The 20,461-nt window shown below is 35.2% G+C and overlaps 1 protein-coding gene across 1 annotated transcript in view; it reads left to right on the plus strand.

Annotated features, from left to right (window-relative positions):
• Positions 1 to 19,718, plus strand: part of LOC124369701 — a 57,091-nt gene extending 37,373 nt beyond the window's left edge. Inside the window, exons 6-7 of the mRNA XM_046827755.1 lie at positions 8,675 to 8,841; positions 13,815 to 19,718. Coding sequence (XP_046683711.1) covers positions 8,675 to 8,841; positions 13,815 to 13,970 — 323 coding nt within the window. The 3' untranslated portion in view covers positions 13,971 to 19,718. The remainder of the gene's footprint in view (positions 1 to 8,674; positions 8,842 to 13,814) is intronic.
• The last annotated feature ends 743 nt before the right edge of the window (positions 19,719 to 20,461 follow it).

The raw sequence follows: 20,461 nt of genomic DNA on the forward strand, positions 1-20,461 counted from the left end.
AAGGATGGTAGGGTTATAGATCGCCTCCCTTGGCCATCCAATCTTCTATTTTATGAACTGATGTGCTCTTCGTTTTTCTAGGTGAAGGAAGGTTTGAAGTTATAGATCGTCTCCTGTGGCTATCCAACGTTCTACTTAATGAATTGTTGTGCCCTTCCTTATCTAAAGGGTTTGGAGGTATAGATCATCACCCGTGCCATCTAATTATCTACTTGATAAATTGTTCTGCCCTTCTTTTTTCAAGGTCGAGTAGGGTTTGAAGTTATATATCGTGTCCCGTGGCCATCAATCTTCTACTTGAATTGTTGTGCTCTTCATTTTTCTAGGTGAAGGAAGGTTTGAAGTTATAGTTCGTCTCCCGTGGCCATCCAATTTAATACTTGATGAACTGTCGTACCCTTCCTTTTTCAATGTGGAGGAGGTTTTGTGGTTGCAGTACGTCTACCATGGCGTCTCAATGAATTATCGTTTTCTTTGCATAGTGTGATCTCTAGATTCGATTGCAATTCAAACTTATGTCTTCCTTTTACAACAGTGGGCCACTGTCCTTTCCTCTTCTAGTTTATATTAGTTTTCATTCAATAGACTCAGCATATTGCACTTGCATGCAAATCGGACACTTGTTTTTAAACTGTAAAATAAAATTGAAATGGTGGATATGACAGTAGAATGTGCTGTATGTCAACAGTGTAGATTTACCCAAACTTTACTTTGTTTTTGTGACAACGCTTGTGACAACGCGTTATATGCAAATAACGTTGTTTTCAAACTGCACAAATAGCAACGGTTTTTATACTTACGATGACCCTTGAAGTGATTCTTTTCTTTTATCTTATAATATAGGGCTGAGAAATCACCATATTTTACTGTAAGGGAACACATATTATTATTCACGTAATGTTTAGTAGTAAAGGTTTTGTTCAGTGTCATTAACGTAGAAGAAATCACAAAGAAGTCAAATACATGTGTAAAAGTCTAAGTAGGAGTGCCTTCTACATGCAAATAACATTATTAAGAAAACTGTCCTGTATATCATACCATACACGTATAGTTACTGAAAACTGTAAGCTACAGGAACATCGGTGGTAACTAAGCTTCTTACCCACGACACTTTATCCATTGCTATTTTTGTCTTTAGTGTATAAAGGTTATCAAAAGTTGTACCTCGCTCTAATACGTTTATTCCTAGCTACTATGAAGGTTGTATCTATACGTTAGAGGTTGTAGGAGAGAATGTATTTAATTTTCTAAGCTAATTTTATCAACTTTTTACTCTTAGCGATATTTTTAATGCTAAATGTACAAAAAGAGGATTTCGTCACGCGACTCAAAATGTAGACACATAAAACTGTTTTACATTTGTCTATCGAACCATTTCTTGCACAATCATGGCAATCAACTGACCTAAAACAAAATAGCGACATTTTTCGATTAATATAGAAGCTTTAGCCATGATTTTACTAAGATATATTTGACAACGTTCATAAATTGTAACACAGGCTAAAAGAGCGAACGTTTTGCGTTATTTCAAGCTAACTTGCAATAGTGAATGTAGCCACCCACAGAGAGCTGAGGGAGTGATTGTGTTTGTAGCCATGAACATGATGAAGCATATATATTTTCTTATACCAAACACATAACACAATAAGGCAGGAGGTACAAAGTAAAAGCCGTGTTAGTGATGGATGACGTCCTGGTGACGTCAGACCTCTTGGTGGCAGTGATCAGTAGTTGTGAGCGTTGTTCTGGTAGAGTAGACACTGAGGGGTGGTCAACTGTAACGTACTTTTTACTTAACACAATAATACATTTACTCCTGTTCGGGTACACAAATGCAAGTTCGGGTTTGCTCGGAGATAATACCGTTCTCCATTACGAGTACGGTCTGAAATGTTTTATGTTGGAGCGAGCCGGCCGCAGCTGCTTACTAAGCACAAATTGCAGTGATATTTAAACAACTGGTTCTTAATGATTGCATTGTTGGTCACCCCGAATAGAGTATTTTAGCACACCTGCTGCACGTAGATTAGTGTCCTGAATTGCAGGTAGTAGTAATCCATGTTGTACTAACACTTAACATTGCTGTAGTTGTAATAGCAGAATAAAACACTAGATCTTAGTTTCATTCAAACTGTCCAGGAGTAGTTTATTTAACTACATTATTTTTCTCAGATTATATTTTACTAGCGCAAAAAAAGCGTATATGCAGGGTGCTCTGTGCGTGGTAGTACACATCATTTCAAACACAAATGTTGAGGGGTATCAGTTGTTTGTGCTCCCGGCTTGTGCAAGCGTATCTTTAAAGTGATCGTGCTCGCAACAAACATGTTACAGTTGAGAGGTATCAGTTGTTTGTGCTCCCGGCTTGTGCAAGCGTACCTATAAAGTGATCGTGCTCGCAACAAACATGTTACAGTTGAGAGGTATCAGTTGTTTGTGCTCCCGGCTTGTGCAAGCGTATCTAAAAGTGATCGTGCTCGCAACAAACATGTTACAGTTGAGAGGTATCAGTTGTTTGTGCTCCCGGCCGGCTTGTTGACAGTTGCAAGCGTATCTATAAAGTGATCGTGCTCGCAACAAACATGTTACAGTTGAGGGGTATCAGTTGTTTGTGCTCCGGCTTGTGCAAGCGTACCTATAAAGTGATCGTGCTCGCAACAAACATGTTACAGTTGAGAGGTATCAGTTGTTTGTGCTCCCGGCTTGTGCAAGCGTACCTATAAAGTGATCGTGCTCGCTAATGCGTTTTTCTCTTATCTACTAACACGTAAGTGCGAAGTTTGGCGTCTGTAGCTTTACTAGTTCTAGATATATTAATATTTTTTAAATATACAAAATTTCGGCTAGCAGGTAAACGAGACATTATTTATCGACCAATGTTTAAATGACATTTTTTATTTGCAATTATATGTACTATCACCCACAGAAGTTTTTAAACACCCTGTATACCTAAACAGGCTTGATAAGTTAACTATAAAATAAGTCTACAGTAAATAGAAGCCTTTTGTAATATATAATGTCACTTCAGGGTTATTTCACGATTACACCTTAGTTACTGTAAAAGATAAAAATGTGTTATTACTTGGATTACATTTTGGATTTACAATACATTTTTCGTGTTTAACAAGTATGGATTTAACAGCGTAAGTCTATTCCGCTCCTATCTCAAAACACTAATAGCCGTAATCATGATACACAACTAACAAATCCGCAGTCGCCAACTTGAAATTAACGGCATCGTTACCACGAAAATATGACTTGCTAACCTAGTTGTCTAATTGCTGGAAAAAACTCTCCAATTGTTAAAGTTGCTCAAAAGAACAAGCTCATTTATTATTAGAAATTGTTCAAATTATTACAAAAAAACTCTGGTCTATTTTGTTATGGCATATTAAAAATTGTAACCTTACAGGCGAAACCATCTGTTAACGTGACCGGTGAGGTTTTATATTTTGCGGTAGTATAATTTACCTTGTTTATAAGAATTGAGTCAGATAATAATAACAATATCCTCATTGCATAAACAATCATACAATTACATAGCATGCGTCAACACTTCTATAAATATACCTATAGTACTAACTATAATGTCAAGTATTTGGACATCGCTTTCGATATCAGATGTGGATATCAGGTAAAGTATAAGTAAAACACGTACTGATTTAGAATCATACATTACAAGTTCCAGTTACTGTTACTGCTAAACGAGTCCGAGTACTTTGCACCAGGAACGGCGGTAAACGTGTAAAACGTACGTATCCTAAAAGTACCTGTAACAGTAACTTGTACCGGGTACTTTGGATTTGCGGTAACTCTTTTGGAACAGTATAGGATGGTAATTAATTAACGATTTTATTTTCATAACATTCTATAATTCTAATATTACATACTTTAATACAGTACACTTGCATATTTTGTATAAACAATCGATCACATGTTTCAGAGTTATGAATGCCCAAAGTTTCAGTTTGGTTGAAAAGCACCAAAAACCAGTATCTTTTAGTTGTTATCGATAAAAAACGGGAAGTTATTGTTAGTAAACAGTTTTTATCTAGTAACGTACAAATAAACAAGCTAAATGTCAATAACACTTTCGTTATTGTTGCTCTATTACTTAATTTGTGGTTAGCTTTCAAACTCGGATATTTATACTTTTTGATCCTAGATTAGACATCTTAGCTTAATCTTAGCTTTTGTTTTGATTTGTGATTGGTCTTAACTACTTTGTTCAGTACTTTGCTAATGTTATGATTTAAAATTTTGTTTTAGTTAAATACAATTCATATAAACTGTATTTGTTGCAAATAATTTAATCTAATTTAATTATCCCTGTATAAGCTTCCTGGTGATTGGTGATTAAGTGGTTTTACTGTAAATTTTATTCACTCTGACCTGATCTTTACCCTCCTTTTATTAGTTCAAAAGTAGTATAAAATAAATATTTTAGGACGTAATATTTGAAAATTTTCTGAGGGGAAAGCTCCCGGATCCCTTAGTGATCTGGGGGGGGGGGAGTATCCATACCCCCGACTCCACGGTGTTCTTCCGGACACCCCCCTGAGAAGATATCTGGTTATACCACCGCTTTCACTATCGAGATTTGGAGTGTTTTTGATTATTTAGATGTTTAATACTCTCAGTTATTGATTAGTCTCACGCCAATTTCAGACGGTAAGTTTTGAAACGCTATCGTTCTTTGTAGGTAATTTCTGAAGTTGTCCTTGTCTCTCGTCTCTGCTTTGAAATGCAAGGCGACCTCAAGAATATAGAGACAGGGTAAAGTTAACACTTCAAGCTTGATGAAGGTTACTTTGCACTACTCTTAATTCAATATTAAAAGAATTCTGACAGCATTATTTTGTGCTCTAAATTACTCTTTCAAATTTTCATTTAGAATAGCCGCCACATAGTGTCACACCGTAACATAAATGAGCGGGCGGTTTCGATATGATAGTCCCGTATCAACCCCACGATCAAGGCATATACCAAGGAACTTGGTGGATTTAGCTTCCTCCAAGAGAACGTAATCCACCATTACCGCGGGTAGATACTATTTATTGCTCCTGTTTCCTGAGACAGGAATTAATTACGTATGTTTTTGAACGGTTTGTTTCAAATGTATTCGTCAAAAATGCTCAATGCATAAACTAAGCTGCATTAACTTACTCCACTTCAAGATTGTGCTTTCTTTTGTTTTTTCAAATACAGAGAGTTGTGTCGTCAGCACATCAAATCATCTTTCCATTCTGTATTAAAGAATTCAACTTGTTGACATAAATTATTAGAAGGACTAGCCCCAGTATTGATCCTTGAGACACACTATGTGGTATTTTTATTGTGCCTGATAGTGAATTCGCAACCTGTTCTAATTGCTTCCTGTATGTAAGATAAGATGAGAGTAAATCCTGCGGTAAAACCCGATTACCACATGTTGATAGCTGGTTCAAAAATCTTTGGAAAGGTCGTGAAGTATGCTTAGCATGTGTTCTCGCCTTTCCAGGCCATCTACAACATTGTAAATTAGATCTGACATCACATCGATAGTTTTTTTGCTGTTCAAGACATAGAGTTTCGAAATGATCTAAAAGTTATGTGATTAAAGTTTTTCTACAACGTTTATTGAAAACAGGAAGAATAGAAATCGGACGATAGTTGCTTGTTATGCAAGGATCGTATTTTTTTTAATTGGTTTCACTTTGGCAGTCAGGAAAAAGCCTTTTGCATACGAAAGATAATCAATTTTTTGAGTAATGTCAAAATGTCCTTGAAGCACTTTTGATTAAACAAACAAACATGCCGTTAATGATGTCTCCATGTAAACTGAGTGACAAAATCTGGGCATTTTTCTAGAGTACAGAACATCCTGCGTAATTCAGTAGTTAAATCTTCTTCTGAGAACGCTCTTTTCAAATTTCTAAATGGGCAAGTGACATTTAAATGAAATATTAATCTATTAAAAATGAGTTGTAGCCGTCCTCCACTCGATGGAAGGTTTCCAAGATAGTCCACGATTCGTTACTGAAATATTTATTAAAATATTTAATGTTTCTGGGTTTTAGATCTCGTTTCATTTTAAAAGAAGGAGATTCGAGGTTTGGAATGTGGTGTATGATTACGGCTTCCTACGCGAAGTGGTCCGATATGGCCGCGTTTATTTCGTTGTTTTTTTAAAGTGTTGATCTCTCAGGTCTGGTATCTCAGTTGTTTGTTGAGCTGTAGCTGGGAGCGAAGGTAATGGATCACGATAACGTTACCACTTTAAGTACTAACTCCCGTGGGCATCGGTGTAGAGGGCAACAACACCTACTCCGCACTGTTTGCAACTGTTGTATATTGTGAGAGAGATCAATCAAATATTAGAATATATACAAACCTATTGAAAGGTTGGTGAGGGCCAACAAAAAACCATAATAACTGTTTTTGGACAAACCGGTATAATTGTAGCACTTCGTACTTATAAGATCAAATAGTTTCACAACACCACATCATTATAATTTATCATCCACACCGTAAATTGTTATACAAATACATATAACGATAGGAACATAATAACGTGTACGATTATTTCGGATGAAGTGGCAAATGTTTGGGTTCTTGTCTGTCTCTCAAAATGTCATTATCTAAATTAGTGTTTCAGTTAATACGAATACATTGTATTAATGCTTTGTTTTCGAATATGGATATGTAACAACAGTAACAACACGTATGTTGCACATTCTAAGAATATCTTTTAACATTTCTTGAGATATTACCAATTACATTGTCACTAAAATTTGTTGTTGACGATGGATAATTTCATGGCCAATAGAACACTGTTTTTTGCAGCATTAGGTATAACGATGGAAAATGTCCGAAATCCTATTATTCTTGTAATAAAATATTACTGTGTTGGCTACGAATGCACAGTGTTGTACTTATGTAAATAAAACTATTGCCCGTATGGATGTTTGTATTGTTGTCATTGTTTATATTAATTTTATACAAAATAATACAAGATAACTTCTAAGGTCACCATTCCAAGCAAGAACTTCATCTTATACAACAGAACTTCCTGATAGAGCATTGTTTTGGTGACTTGAAACCGATAATAGCCAACATAAGTAGTTGTTATAATGATCATTCTTACTACTGTTATAGTCGGTTGTATGGAGTAGTTTTGCCTTTGGCATGCATATCGACAAATATAATTCACTTCATGGACAAGAAGAATTCAAGAATTCAGTCTGGAGGCAAGATTCACTAAAACTCAACCAGCGGTATAGCACTCCGAAACTCGACGTAAGGCCTTATTTATCCGGAGCAATACCTTATTTGTCCGATGTAATGCCTTATTTATCCGATGTAATACCTTATTTATCCGGAGTAATACCTTATTTATCCGATGTAATGCCTTATTTATCCAATGTAATACCTTATTATTTATCCGATGTAATACCTTATTTATCCGGAGTAATACCTTATTTGTCCGATGTAATACCTTATTTATCCAATGTAATACCTTATTTATCCGGAGTAATACCTTATTATTTATCCGATGTAATACCTTATTTATCCGGAGTAATACCTTACTTGTCCGATGTAATACCTTATTTATCCGATGTAATACCTTATTTATCCGATGTAATACCTTATTTATCCGGGGTAATACCTTATTTGTCCGATGTAATGCCTTATTTATCCAATGTAATACCTTATTTATCCGGAGTAATACCTTATTTGTCCGATGTAATGCCTTATTTATCCAATGTAATACCTTATTTATTCGGAGTAATGCCTTATTTATCCGATGTAATGCCTTATTTATCCAATGTATTACCTTATTTATCCGGAGTAATATCTTATTTATCCGATGTAATGCCTTATTTATCCGATGTAATGCCTTATTTATCCGATGTAATGCATTATTTATCCGATGTAATACCTTATTTATCCGATGTAATGCCTTATTTATCCGGAGTAATACCTTATTTATCCGATGTAATGTCTTATTTATCCTATGTAATGCCTTATTTATCCGGAGTAATACCTTATTTATCCGATGTAAAGTCTTATTTATCCGATGTAAATGCCTTATTTATTCAATGTAAAGCTTTAAAACCACGCTTACTCTATCGTATATTTATAGATGGGGAAGGGGGAATAGATGAACAATTTAAGATTTTTCAATTAATATTTGATTTATGATTTCATTTTGCTTAGAGGGCGAAACAAAAACTGAAAATGTTCAACTATGATGTAAATTCAAATGAGAAGCAAAATAGAAGGTATAAATGAGTGTACACTAGAACATTTATACTTGTAATACGTATTAACAAAAATCCGCATGAATTCACATAAATAATATTAACAATTACCAGAGCTAAACGTACAGCTCTCTGGGCATTTTTGTCAACAATGTTTTGTGAAATGCTAAATACATAAAAAATGAAATACTTATACTTAAATTGAATATGTAAAAGCTTGCTGTAATACTTTTGGCGTCACATAAATTATACTCTCAAAGAATCGTGAAAAATGCCTTTGTCAACCTCAGACTATTAATCGACTCTGACATTTTGATCTCAGATGTGTAGGGGTGTAAAAGATAGTTTTGTAAGATCTGAAGTAGTATCGTGTAAAACCTTTGTCCTCTCAATTTCAGCAGCGACAGCATGTGACGATTCCCTGTTGGCAGGTTCCCGAGTACTCAGTCTGGCATCAGTCCACAGCACGAGTTCCGCGCGTAGTTTCAGCGCTCGCCGGTACGAGCGGGAGAAGGAGCAGCGACTCGCGGCCCAGCGTGCCAGAGAACTCGCCTCCAGTCCTCGATCCACGGAGCAACTGCTCTCCGAACAACCACACGTGAGCAAACATTCTATCTCTAGTACCCCCCAGTAGGATATCCAGAATCTGAATTCGGAGTTGAGCACAATCATGTCAAGTAAAAAAATGTTACATTGCACTGTAAATGTCAATTCTTCATATTGTTAATCAAAAGGCACTCGTCCAGACAGACTCGTGTGAACATTTGAATGTGTCGTACTTACTTCACCTAAAAGTAACATTTGTTTCCGTAAAAAGAGAAGTGCTATAAACGTACCTGTACACTATTCAGGGAATGTTTAGGGTGTGGTCTGTTTAGGGTTTGGAGAGATCATTTGGGCAGTAGAAGATAACATTATCAGGTTAGTGTGCTTTCAGTCTAGGGCTTGTTATACTGGCCAGCTCTTTGCAGCGTACCGAACACCGATTACGAGTTGTGATTAAAGTATACAGAATACTGGCCAGCTCTCTGCAGCGTACCGAACACCGATTACGAGTTGTGATTAAAGTATACAGAATACTGGCCAGCTCTCTGCAGCGTACCGAACACCGATTACGAGTTGTGATTAAAGTATACAGAATACTGGCCAGCTCTCTGCAGCGTACCGAACACCGATTACGAGTTGTGATTAAAGTATACAGAATACTGGCCAGCTCTCTGCAGCGTACCGAACACCGATTACGAGTTGTGATTAAAGTATACAGAATACTGGCCAGCTCTCTGCAGCGTACCGAACACCGATTACGAGTTGTGATTAAAGTATACAGAATACTGGCCAGCTCTCTGCAGCGTACCGAACACCGATTACGAGTTGTGATTAAAGTATACAGAATACTGGCCAGCTCTCTGCAGCGTACCGAACACCGATTACGAGTTGTGATTAAAGTATACAGAATACTGGCCAGCTCTCTGCAGCGTACCGAACACCGATTACGAGTTGTGATTAAAGTATACAGAATACTGGCCAGCTCTCTGCAGCGTACCGAACACCGATTACGAGTTGTGATTAAAGTATACAGAATACTGGCCAGCTCTCTGCAGCGTACCGAACACCGATTACGAGTTGTGATTAAAGTATACAGAATACTGGCCAGCTCTCTGCAGCGTACCGAACACCGATTACGAGTTGTGATTAAAGTATACAGAATACTGGCCAGCTCTCTGCAGCGTACCGAACACCGATTACGAGTTGTGATTAAAGTATACATACTATACACAGTGCACAAAAGTCCTGTTGCGACTCCAACTGTGAGATTAGCATGAAACTTTACGTTAGTGTCGACCTGCTCCAAAAAATCGTTAAAATCTGTAGAACTAATTTCAGGAGAACAACAATTTCTACAAAATCACAATTTTCTCAGAATAAGTGCAACGGTTCCGATGGTTCTGAAAGGGCGCCAAAACTCGTTTGGAATGTATTTATCGATCTCATTTGGAACTCTGTTAACTTCCATAGATTTCTGCAGTTAGGCTGCGATAGCGAGCACATAAGGCATAAAACTAACATGTGTGAAAAGTTTAATGCAAATCTTACAGTTTCGGAGACTGATAATTTGGATGCAATTATGAGCACCGAAAAATTAAAATAAACATGTGCGCAAAGTTTAATGCAAATCCTATAGTTTAGAAGACTGATAAAACATTAACGCTGTTTTCATGGAGTTTTGCGGCCAGGCTGCGATAGCGAGCACCTGAGAGTGATGAGGACTGTACCTGGAAGTTTCTACTCCTCTTTCTCGGATTTCGATCACATCTTCACCTTTACTAGGAACAAATCTGTGCCCCGGAGGTAAAGGACACCATGTCCATTTTTTACGAAATTAAGATAACACCATGTCCACAATGTACATTTCTTATGGTAGAACACCATGTGGACATGGTGTTGTTACCCTCTGAAGATTTTGAAGTATATAAAACACCATGTGCACATGATGTTGTACAATAATATGGACATGGTGTTGTATGCGCTCTAGTGGTGGGATGGGAAACTATTCTCCTTTTGACTTTTGAAAGCTGAAAACTGTGAAAAGGAAAATGACAATAAACAGTCTGATCATAACATTGAAGACAGCTGGGTAAGTGAACCCGAATTTGATAACTCGGACCTGGAAAAGGATTACGTGCCTAACAGTGAACCAAGTACCTAAGATGATGAATATATTAGGCCATCTACAAGCAAGGTAAGAGGTGTTTTGATTACTAGGGAGGAAGCAATTAATCAGAAGGCTAAGTCGAAAGAAAGTGAAGAAATAATTCCAGATTTTTTGCACAATGATGTGTATCTTTCTAGTGAAGATGAAACAAATTTTGATACAACTATTTCCTCTACAAGTATCTTACAGAGAAAAGTAAAGAACAAAACAGTTATTGTACAAAAAGGGAAAAAACGATTATGTAATGAATATGCCTGGATGTGCAATATACGCAAAAAGAAATTGGCTGCAGGTGAACAGTATATTATTAAAAAAGTAAATTCCATAGCTGCTAAGGTTATGAGACCTCCATGTCATTGTAGATCAAAATGTTATGAAGAGTTGACTCAAGAAAATAGATTTGTTATTTTTAAAACCTACTAGGACAAAGAAAAGAGTAGTAACACAAAAAGGCAATTCATTTTATCGTGTTTGACTGTTTGCCCAATATAACGTTCAAGAAAAAGAGAAAGAAATTTTAAAAAAGAAAAGAAAAATACACTTTCATTCTACTTTACATTAGAGGTTATCAAATTAAAAGATCGTAAGGTAATGTTACTAAATACGCTTTCTAAAAACTCCCCAGTAAATAAAACTCCAGATCAGATAATTCAAAATGTCATTCAACACATCTCCTCATTCCCCAATTACGAAAGCCATTATTGTAGGGAAAGAACTCAATATAAATAACTGGGTCCTGAATTAAACAAAGAAAATAAGTATAACTTATACCTACAGTTTTCTAAAGAAAACAATATCTATGAAGAGTTTCTGGCTAAAGAGTGGGTTTATTTTGACGTATTTGACAAGCATTTTAAGCTTTCATTCAAGCCTCCGGAAGTAGATACATGTGATGAATGTGACTCCTTTCAGGCCAGGCTTAAAGATAATAGTTTTAGTGAGACAGAAAAAAACTACACTTGAATCAGAACATGAGTCACATTTGGCAGAATCAAAGAAGAAATACAAGTTAAAAAGTGAAGACACAAAAATGATCAAAACGTCTCGTACACATAAAGTTTTGACTGGCGATCTTCAGAATTGTTTGCCTACACCACTTCTTACTAATGCCCTAAGTTTTTATAAATGTAAACTGTGGACATAGAACTACACTCTTTTTAACTCATCTTGCAAAAGTGTTCACTGTATGATGTGGGATGATAGTAAGGCAGGTCAGGGTGGTGAAGAGATATCCTCTCCTATTTTAAAATGGGCTGAAAATATAATTCCCACATCAGAAGTCAATGAAATTACAATATGGTTGGATAATTGATATGGCCAAAATAAAAATATTGGCATAATCATGTGTTTCTATTGGATTATGCACAAGTATCCACAAATTAAATGTGTAAATCTGAAATAGCTTCTTAAAGGGCACACGCATATGGAGGCAGATACGATCCATGCGCTAATTGAAAGGAACAGAAAAAAATAAACAATTTGACAATATTAACCCCACGGGACTGGCAGCAAATGGTTCGTTAGTATTCAAGTAAGTTTCTTGTGCACAATATGGAACAGAATGATTTTAAGCAGTTCAATACACTGTATGCAGGAAAATGTGCAACATTTATCTACAGAAAAAAATATTGAGAAAGATAAGGTTCTCATTTCATCTGTTGTCCACATTTAATTGCAACAGAAGAGTATCGGAATGCTCTATTTAAAGTCATCCTTTGATAGTGATTTTTCAACTGTTAATCTTAACATGCAGTTAAGAAAAAGTGCAAGATCAGAGGAAGAGAAGTTTCCAGTGGACCTGCCAGTGAAGACACCAGTTCCAATATCCCAACAAAAGTACAACGATCTAATTTCATTGTTACCGTTTGTACCAGGTGTTTGTCATGATTTCTATAAGAATCTTGTAAAGGGCAATGTCAAAACCCAGGACTATCCTGTAAGTGATGAAAGTGACGGTGAAGACTGACATTACATACAGTATTATAGAACATTATGAATTTTATAGTCTTATTGTTTTTTTTACAGTTTTAGTACTATGATTTCCCAAAAAAATTTAAAGTGATGTATTTCTCACTGTACTCGTGTTTACTTATACACTGCTTTCAGTTTCATGTATTAAGATGTTTTTTAGTAAATTGATTTTTATTCTTCTCCGTCCATTTTTATACTATTATTACCAATTATTTAGTTGTTTTTTCAACATAAAAGTGTATTAAACTTGTGGAAAATAAAAATAAATATATAAAAGATAAAAAAACTATGTCAAAAATTTAAAATTTTATTCAGAGGTATATAACACCAAGTCCAATAATGATTTTTTTTTTCAACTAAAAACATAAAACAAATTCTTTACTAAAGCATATGTATGTAGTTTAGTGCAAGAAAAACCATATGGTAAAGTTTCACTGCCCTAAGTTTATTTATGTAAGATAAATATTTAAATAACTGTTAAAAAAATCTAAAACTTGCTCTCCTGTAAAATTACAATATTGTGACATAGTGTCCTTTACCTCCGGGGCACTGAAATTAACAGTGCTATTTGGCACTCTGGCTCATACACCTCTTTCTTGGCTTTCGGTAACTGTACACTGCGAAAAGACCTTACAACGAGAAGTCGTTAATTATATAAGAAGATAGTATTTTGTGTGTGTTTCCAGGGCAATGGCCAATATTCATATGGAGATGAAGCGGTTTATGATAACTGGTTTTCTAATCGTAAAGATAGAAATGATGTTTCTTAGTTTCTGTTTTATTTTTATTCCGACTCGAGTTTTATGCGATTTTTGAATAATTTTAATATTATTTTGCTAATTTGTTAATTTGGTTTGTACCTATGTATGATATTTGTTTGTTTCTAGGAATTATGCGAATGGCCGTCTAAGAGCAGCGATAACACTCTTGACGCATCGGAGGAAGCCACGAGCGAAGTGGATCTGTCCACATTCCCACCCTTGTCCACCAGCCTGCCCTCTTACCCTCAACATTCTCCTGAGTGGCCCCCTAAGAACTCATAAAACTTCGCATCGGCTGCTGGAATACTTTCAGTTAGATATTATGAACTTCAATAACGAAATCAGAAATTGAATTTCTTGCATACGGTTATTCTGTTCAATGAAGGTTCTGTAATATAATGAATTTTACGACTAAGCCCTGGTTCATCAAAAGTATGCTACATAACCTTTTAAAAGTTATTGTTTTTTTCAACTGTAATAAATGTTTATTATCTGATTTGTACACAGAGGTAGTAACAACAAAGTATTTCATTGACATACTGATATGGTTTCTAGGTTCAGTTGATTTCTTACATCTCTCGATACGGATGCAAATAGATTAAGTAAACGAACTGTGTCCATTCAATGGTTTTAATGGATATCACTGCATAACAAATAGTTTTAATGGTTTAATTCAGCAGCTAATTTCTCTATAAGAATACATTTTATATTGATGTGTGAGTTTACACTTTATATCCTCATTCTGTCAACTTTAAATTGAACATATTTACAATGTAAAAAGAACATATCCAAATATTTTGTACCTTTTTTCGTTATACTGCACCAAAAATACATATTGAAGACTGATCGAATCCAAGAATATGCGGTTTATTACTCCCTGGATATCGCCTGCATGCAGTAGGACCACTGCTGCCTTGGGACTCGCTACAGCAACTGCTTGCCACACCTCTGCCATCGTGTTATCATCTCAAAATTTCACTTGGTCACTGTTAGCCAAGTAAACCTTATTATTAAACTAATTTTAAATTCCAAATTTGTATCTATATATGTAGTATTTATACATAGTTGATCAAAACTAAAACCACTATGAATTACGTTTAACATTCTATTGAAAACACGTTTAAAATTGCTTTTATACTTGAAACAACTGTTCAACAGTTGACCCTAAGTATACTGGGTTCTTGTCTGACTTGAAACTGGATGTACACCACAAATCCACTTTAGGGCATAAGTGATGGAGTATTATATTTTGTAACAGTATACATAAATTATATAGTTTTATGGACAACTTGCCTTAAAAACGTTTTCAAACACCCGGTTTAGACAGGATTATAAAGATCCATATTATGCAGAAATGTGGTGTCATGCAGAGAAGTCAAACTAGTGGTTCTTTTAATGATTGAATATATATTATATCAAAATAACGCATCATATAAATATAATTAATTTTCCTGAAGGTTTATATTAAGTTTCACAGTATTAAGAATTTGTTATTCAAAACAATCTAAAAAATCATGAGGTTTGTACTAAACTGAGATGTAGGGTTTCACTGACTGTCATATGTTATACCGTATAGTATAGTTTTACTGCTGTACCTATTTCATACTATTCAAATGTGTTCTAAAATGAAACGAAATAAATTATCAATATAATTTAATTTAATTTGACATTCCATGGGTCTCGTTTTATTCAGCAGAATATGTATCCACAGACGATCTAGAAAAACACAGCCGTAGAAGTTGAAACCCAATTTGGAGGGAAATGAAGTTTTCTCATTTTTAGCTTAGGAGAAAAGCTACTGAAAATTGTTTTGTCAGTTCCTTTGTTGCATTTTCAAGCCCCTCAAAAAGTGCTCTTCTCTGGGCCACTTCTGATTGTTGTTACCCTAGAGTCCACGTGTTCTTTGTTCCTTTGATTAGTAATCTATCTGTTTCTTTCCAGCTCATGAGGACTCAGGTAAAAAATATCTCTGCCTCTGTGCTGTAACGGTTCGATTGTTCACAAATTTTGTTATTCACCTATCATCTATGTTTTCCGATTCAAACACGTAAAAACATTGGAAAACAAGCAAATTCTTGAAATATTCTGGCCTTGCTGTGCTGACATCTTCTTCAGTCAGTAAACACGTAACGGACTGTGAGTTGGTGTGGGGGATTGCTCACAGCAGCCAGCAACAACAGACATGTCTGATTCTAGTCATCCTTATTCATTTACAATATATAGATTTCTTTGTGGAATACAATATAAAGTCTGAAGATCTGAACTAGATAATTAATAGCCAGACGGTTTCAGATAATTAAGTTTGGAAATATTGTGGTTTATTAAACTGTAAAATTTCTTAATATCTTTAGAAAAGAAATGAAACAACGTTACTAATGAATTTTTTGCTAGTTTATACTTATCCAGCCTTTACCTGGGTAGCATGCTAAGTACACTAGACTTGACTATCAACAATATTCCTTGTGAACAAACTTGTTCAAACTCAGGTTTGTGCTGTGGTATAGTGGTTGTTTTCTTATTTTATCTCTTCTACCACAGATAAAACAAAATTTTAATTATAATCAAAACATTAAGGTCGCAGCCCAGTATTTACTACTGGATCCAGTGGATTCCCATAAATATATCTTAATAACACAGCTGAACTATCCGTGTGTTTCCTCCAACACATCCCATTCTTCATTTTCAAGAACCCAAGTGAACATTCACTGAAGGTTAAATTTTATTGAATATCTCTATCTCTCTCTCTCTACGTCGTCTCCTCCACTTTAAATTCGTCTGACAGAACACTCACTTCATACATCAAAATAAAATTTTGATATTTTCTCGTTTCAACACACATTCAGAGGAAAGTAACTCACCTTTGATGACTTTCAGTTTAATTTCTACATCTGTTTAGTTACTCTGCCGGACTATCAGGATACTGATTCAGATGAATTGTACGTAGATAATTTATGTTTACGTATAAAATATATTTTTAAATGTGCATCTCCTGCATGGTAGCCACTTCAAATTTATGCTTTGTACCCATTTTTATACATATCTAGCGACATCCATATCTAAACTGATAATTTGAAAATATTAAAAGACAACACTGTCCTTGTTATCTTAAGATATAAAGTTTAAAGCATTTTAGTTATTTAAACGTTTATTACTTTGAACACTGATAAAATTACAATAATTAAACAATTTTCAGTCCCAAAAGACTATAAGTGCCATTGTATGCGTTGGTTATCCTTGAGACTTAGTTCTCTCCAAGACGGTAACTAAAATATGAAAGTGAATATTGATACTTAAATCAGTAAAACAAAGATGCCCTTATTCGGGAATAATAATGTAATTTTCTCTCTTATTCCTATACAGAATTTTGTGTTCATTAAAGGTAACTAATAATAAATGATAATTCTCATATAAACAAGTAACCAGTAAAAACGTTCTAGTGGTAATATGATTTTAGTAGAGTCTGTGTATCTCTGCAGACTAAAAAAAAAAACATTACAACTATGTATCTGATAAAGAGCATCACTTGATAAGTAATTTTAGGTGAACTTTCTATAGCAAGAGTGTTTGTGTTGGCAACAAATGTTATATAAGTTGTTCTAATGAAGTACCAGTATCGTTTGTTCCAAGTGACATGGAACATAACTCAGCAGCAGCAGTTGTGTAGTTAGGTTAAGATCTAGTAAGCTGTTTAATGAACTGTTCGTGTTTGGAAATAAAATTACGTATTAAAATTTATCAGCCTTAAACAAGTGTTACATGTAGATACAATACAACATGTAGATACCTTATAGATACAATAACTTTGTTTACTGTTATCAACAAGGAAATGCAACTTGTCATACAATTAAGCTTGGTGGCACATTTTGGGTAATGGTCCAGGGTTCTGACTCAAAGCAATAGAACTTTAATTATTTATAAATTGTGTTCATGTCGCATTATTATTAACCAGGTGTCCTTAGTGTCCTTTCATGAGTCTAAACAAGGCAGATCCTGGCACATGTCGATGGCTCATTGAGACGTGCAGACAGGGATAAAAGGGCATCAGCCTCAATTTTTTTTTAAGAAAATGAAAATAACTTTTATGGACCTCTAATTTTTACCATTCATCTTCTTTTATTTCACGACCTTTGAAATAAGATAGATAACATAGCTAAAATAGATTACCCTTCCCAAAATAATTTGAGATTTGTAATGATAAGTGAAACATTTTTAACAGTAAACATTATTTGGAAAATCTACATAAAAGAATATGAACAGTGAAAACTAGATGTCGACCATCCAATATAGTGTAAATCAAACTTATAATTTTATCTTAATTCAAATTGTACCTATTTTGGAAAAAGTGGTCTAAATAGTGGTGTTCTAGGTAATTTTGGTTTTGTCTCATCAAGTCCTTTAACATGATAAACGAATAGTCATATTTAAAATTGATGAGTTGCACTATACCCTTTATGTTGAAGGATGTAACTTCAACATCACTAAATATGTCCTGAGGTGATGCTGTAACATATTTGCCAAGAAAGTTTTGATGGTTCTAAAATGTTCAAACATTAGATGGGGGATTGGACAATTGGTAAAATAGGATAAAAAACTCTAAATACTTTGTAGTGTTTCGATTGAAAGCAGCAGTATTTGGATTTCAAATTTTGGTGTTGTCCTAACAGTACTGAAAAGCACTATCATACATTTGTTTTAACTCATCTCGAAAAGGGTACATTCCGGTTACAGTAATAATAATAATAATATATATGGGCGTAAGTCTATAATTAAAATTTATTATTTATTTACACCACACTGGAATTGTAACTACCCAAGTAAACATAAATTCCAAGTCTGGTCTGAACAACCCTCATTCTTTTGTACACCTCATTTACTCAAACCCCTGTTTAAGATGCTGAATTTGCCTGAAAATTAGTTTTAAACTCTTTAACTCAAAGATAATATTTTTACAGGTACACAACATTTTCCAGGTTCAAGCATGGCATTTTGACGTCCTAACAAATAGTACCTCAGAGCTCAGGTTAACCATAAAAACACACCTCAGATCAGAGTACCTCGGAGCTCAGGTTAACCATAAAAAACACACCTCAGATCAGAGTACCTCGGAGCTCAGGTTAACCATAAAAACACACCTCAGATCAGAGTACCTCGGAGCTCAGGTTAACCATAAAAACACACCTCAGATCAGAGTACCTCGGAGCTCAGGTTAACCATAAAAACACACCTCAGATCAGAGTACCTCGGAGCTCAGGTTAACCATAAAAACACACCTCAGATCAGAGTACCTCGGAGCTCAGGTTAACCATAAAAACACACCTCAGATCAGAGTACCTCAGAGCTCAGGTTAACCATAAAAACACACCTCAGATCAGAGTACCTCAGAGCTCAGGTTAACCATAAAAACACACCTCAAGTCAGACTTCTTACTGATGTGAAAACAGTTTTATAAACCTTCATGAACTCGTATCCTGTACACTAATTATGCGTGTATTTCCAAGTCTTAGCTTTATTTTTTTTAACACAATTTTCGTACATTTCAGTAACAATGTATACAACTATATGCAACTATATGCAGTTAAAATACATTATTAGTTGTAGAATTAATTTATTCACATAAGAGAAACTGTTAAACAACATACAAAATTCAGTTAATTTTACTTTTGAAATAAAAATACGTTCTGTGTTAAATTATTTAAGAGAAATAAAGAATCATTTTGTCAGTTACTTTCCATTATGTAAACAAACAGGCTGTATGGTAACATTTGTCTCATTTTTGTAATTTTTATGTTTCGCACAATACATTTTTGTCTTATTGGTTTCAGTGAAATACACGTTAAAATTTCACAAATGGCCCTTTTTAAAGCAAACATTTTTATTTGATCTGTTTCAGTAATTAGTAAGAGAAATAGCCATGACATACCCACTGCTGTAATCTTAAACATATTCTATGAGGGTTATTAGAAAAATAAGTTTCCCATGAATTTTAAAAATAGACAGCTCTATATTTCTACTTAGTGCTATAAATCAATTTAAAACTTAAAAGTTAAGCTATTTTTCCACATAATCACCGTTTCTGTCCAAACACTTTTGTAGACGATGCTCCAACTTTTCTATCCCCATGTTGTAGAATTCTGCCGCCAATCCTTTGAGGAATCGAGTAACCTCTTCCTTGACTTCATCATCGGTACTGCGTTGGCCACCCAAGTGTTCCTTTAATTTTGGGAATAAGTGATAATCACTTGGGGCTAGGTCTGGGCTGTAGGGGGGATGGGGCACAATAGTACAGCCAAACTTTGTCAGCAGTTCTTGAGTTTGGCGTGAGACATGAGGTCGAGCGTTGTCATGGAGAAGCCTCACACCACTGGACAATCTTTCTCTCCGGCGGTTCTGGATCTTGCGTCTCAGTTTTCTTAATGTGTCGCAATATCTGTCAGAGTTTACTGTTGTTCCATAAGGCAAAAAGTCAATCAAAAGCAGGCCCTTCCTGTCCCAAAAGACGGTTGTCATGACTTGAACTGAAGGCCGTCCACTTCGGTTTTCATCGTGAATTCCCATGCAGCCTTCACTGAATTCTCTACACCATTTCCGAACGTGTTGAACAGGTATGCAGTTTTCCCCATAAACTTCGATTACCGTAACTGACGATGAATTTCAATAGGTGAAATCTGTTTTGCATTTTAAAAACGTATCACAGCACGAATTTCACATCTGGCGGTAACAACGATAGGGAGCTCCATCTTCGAAGGCAGCTAGGCCGTCACTGTTGGAAGTAG

Source organism: Homalodisca vitripennis, chromosome X, assembly GCF_021130785.1.
Source record: "Homalodisca vitripennis isolate AUS2020 chromosome X, UT_GWSS_2.1, whole genome shotgun sequence".
Taxonomy (NCBI): Eukaryota; Metazoa; Arthropoda; class Insecta; order Hemiptera; family Cicadellidae; genus Homalodisca; species Homalodisca vitripennis.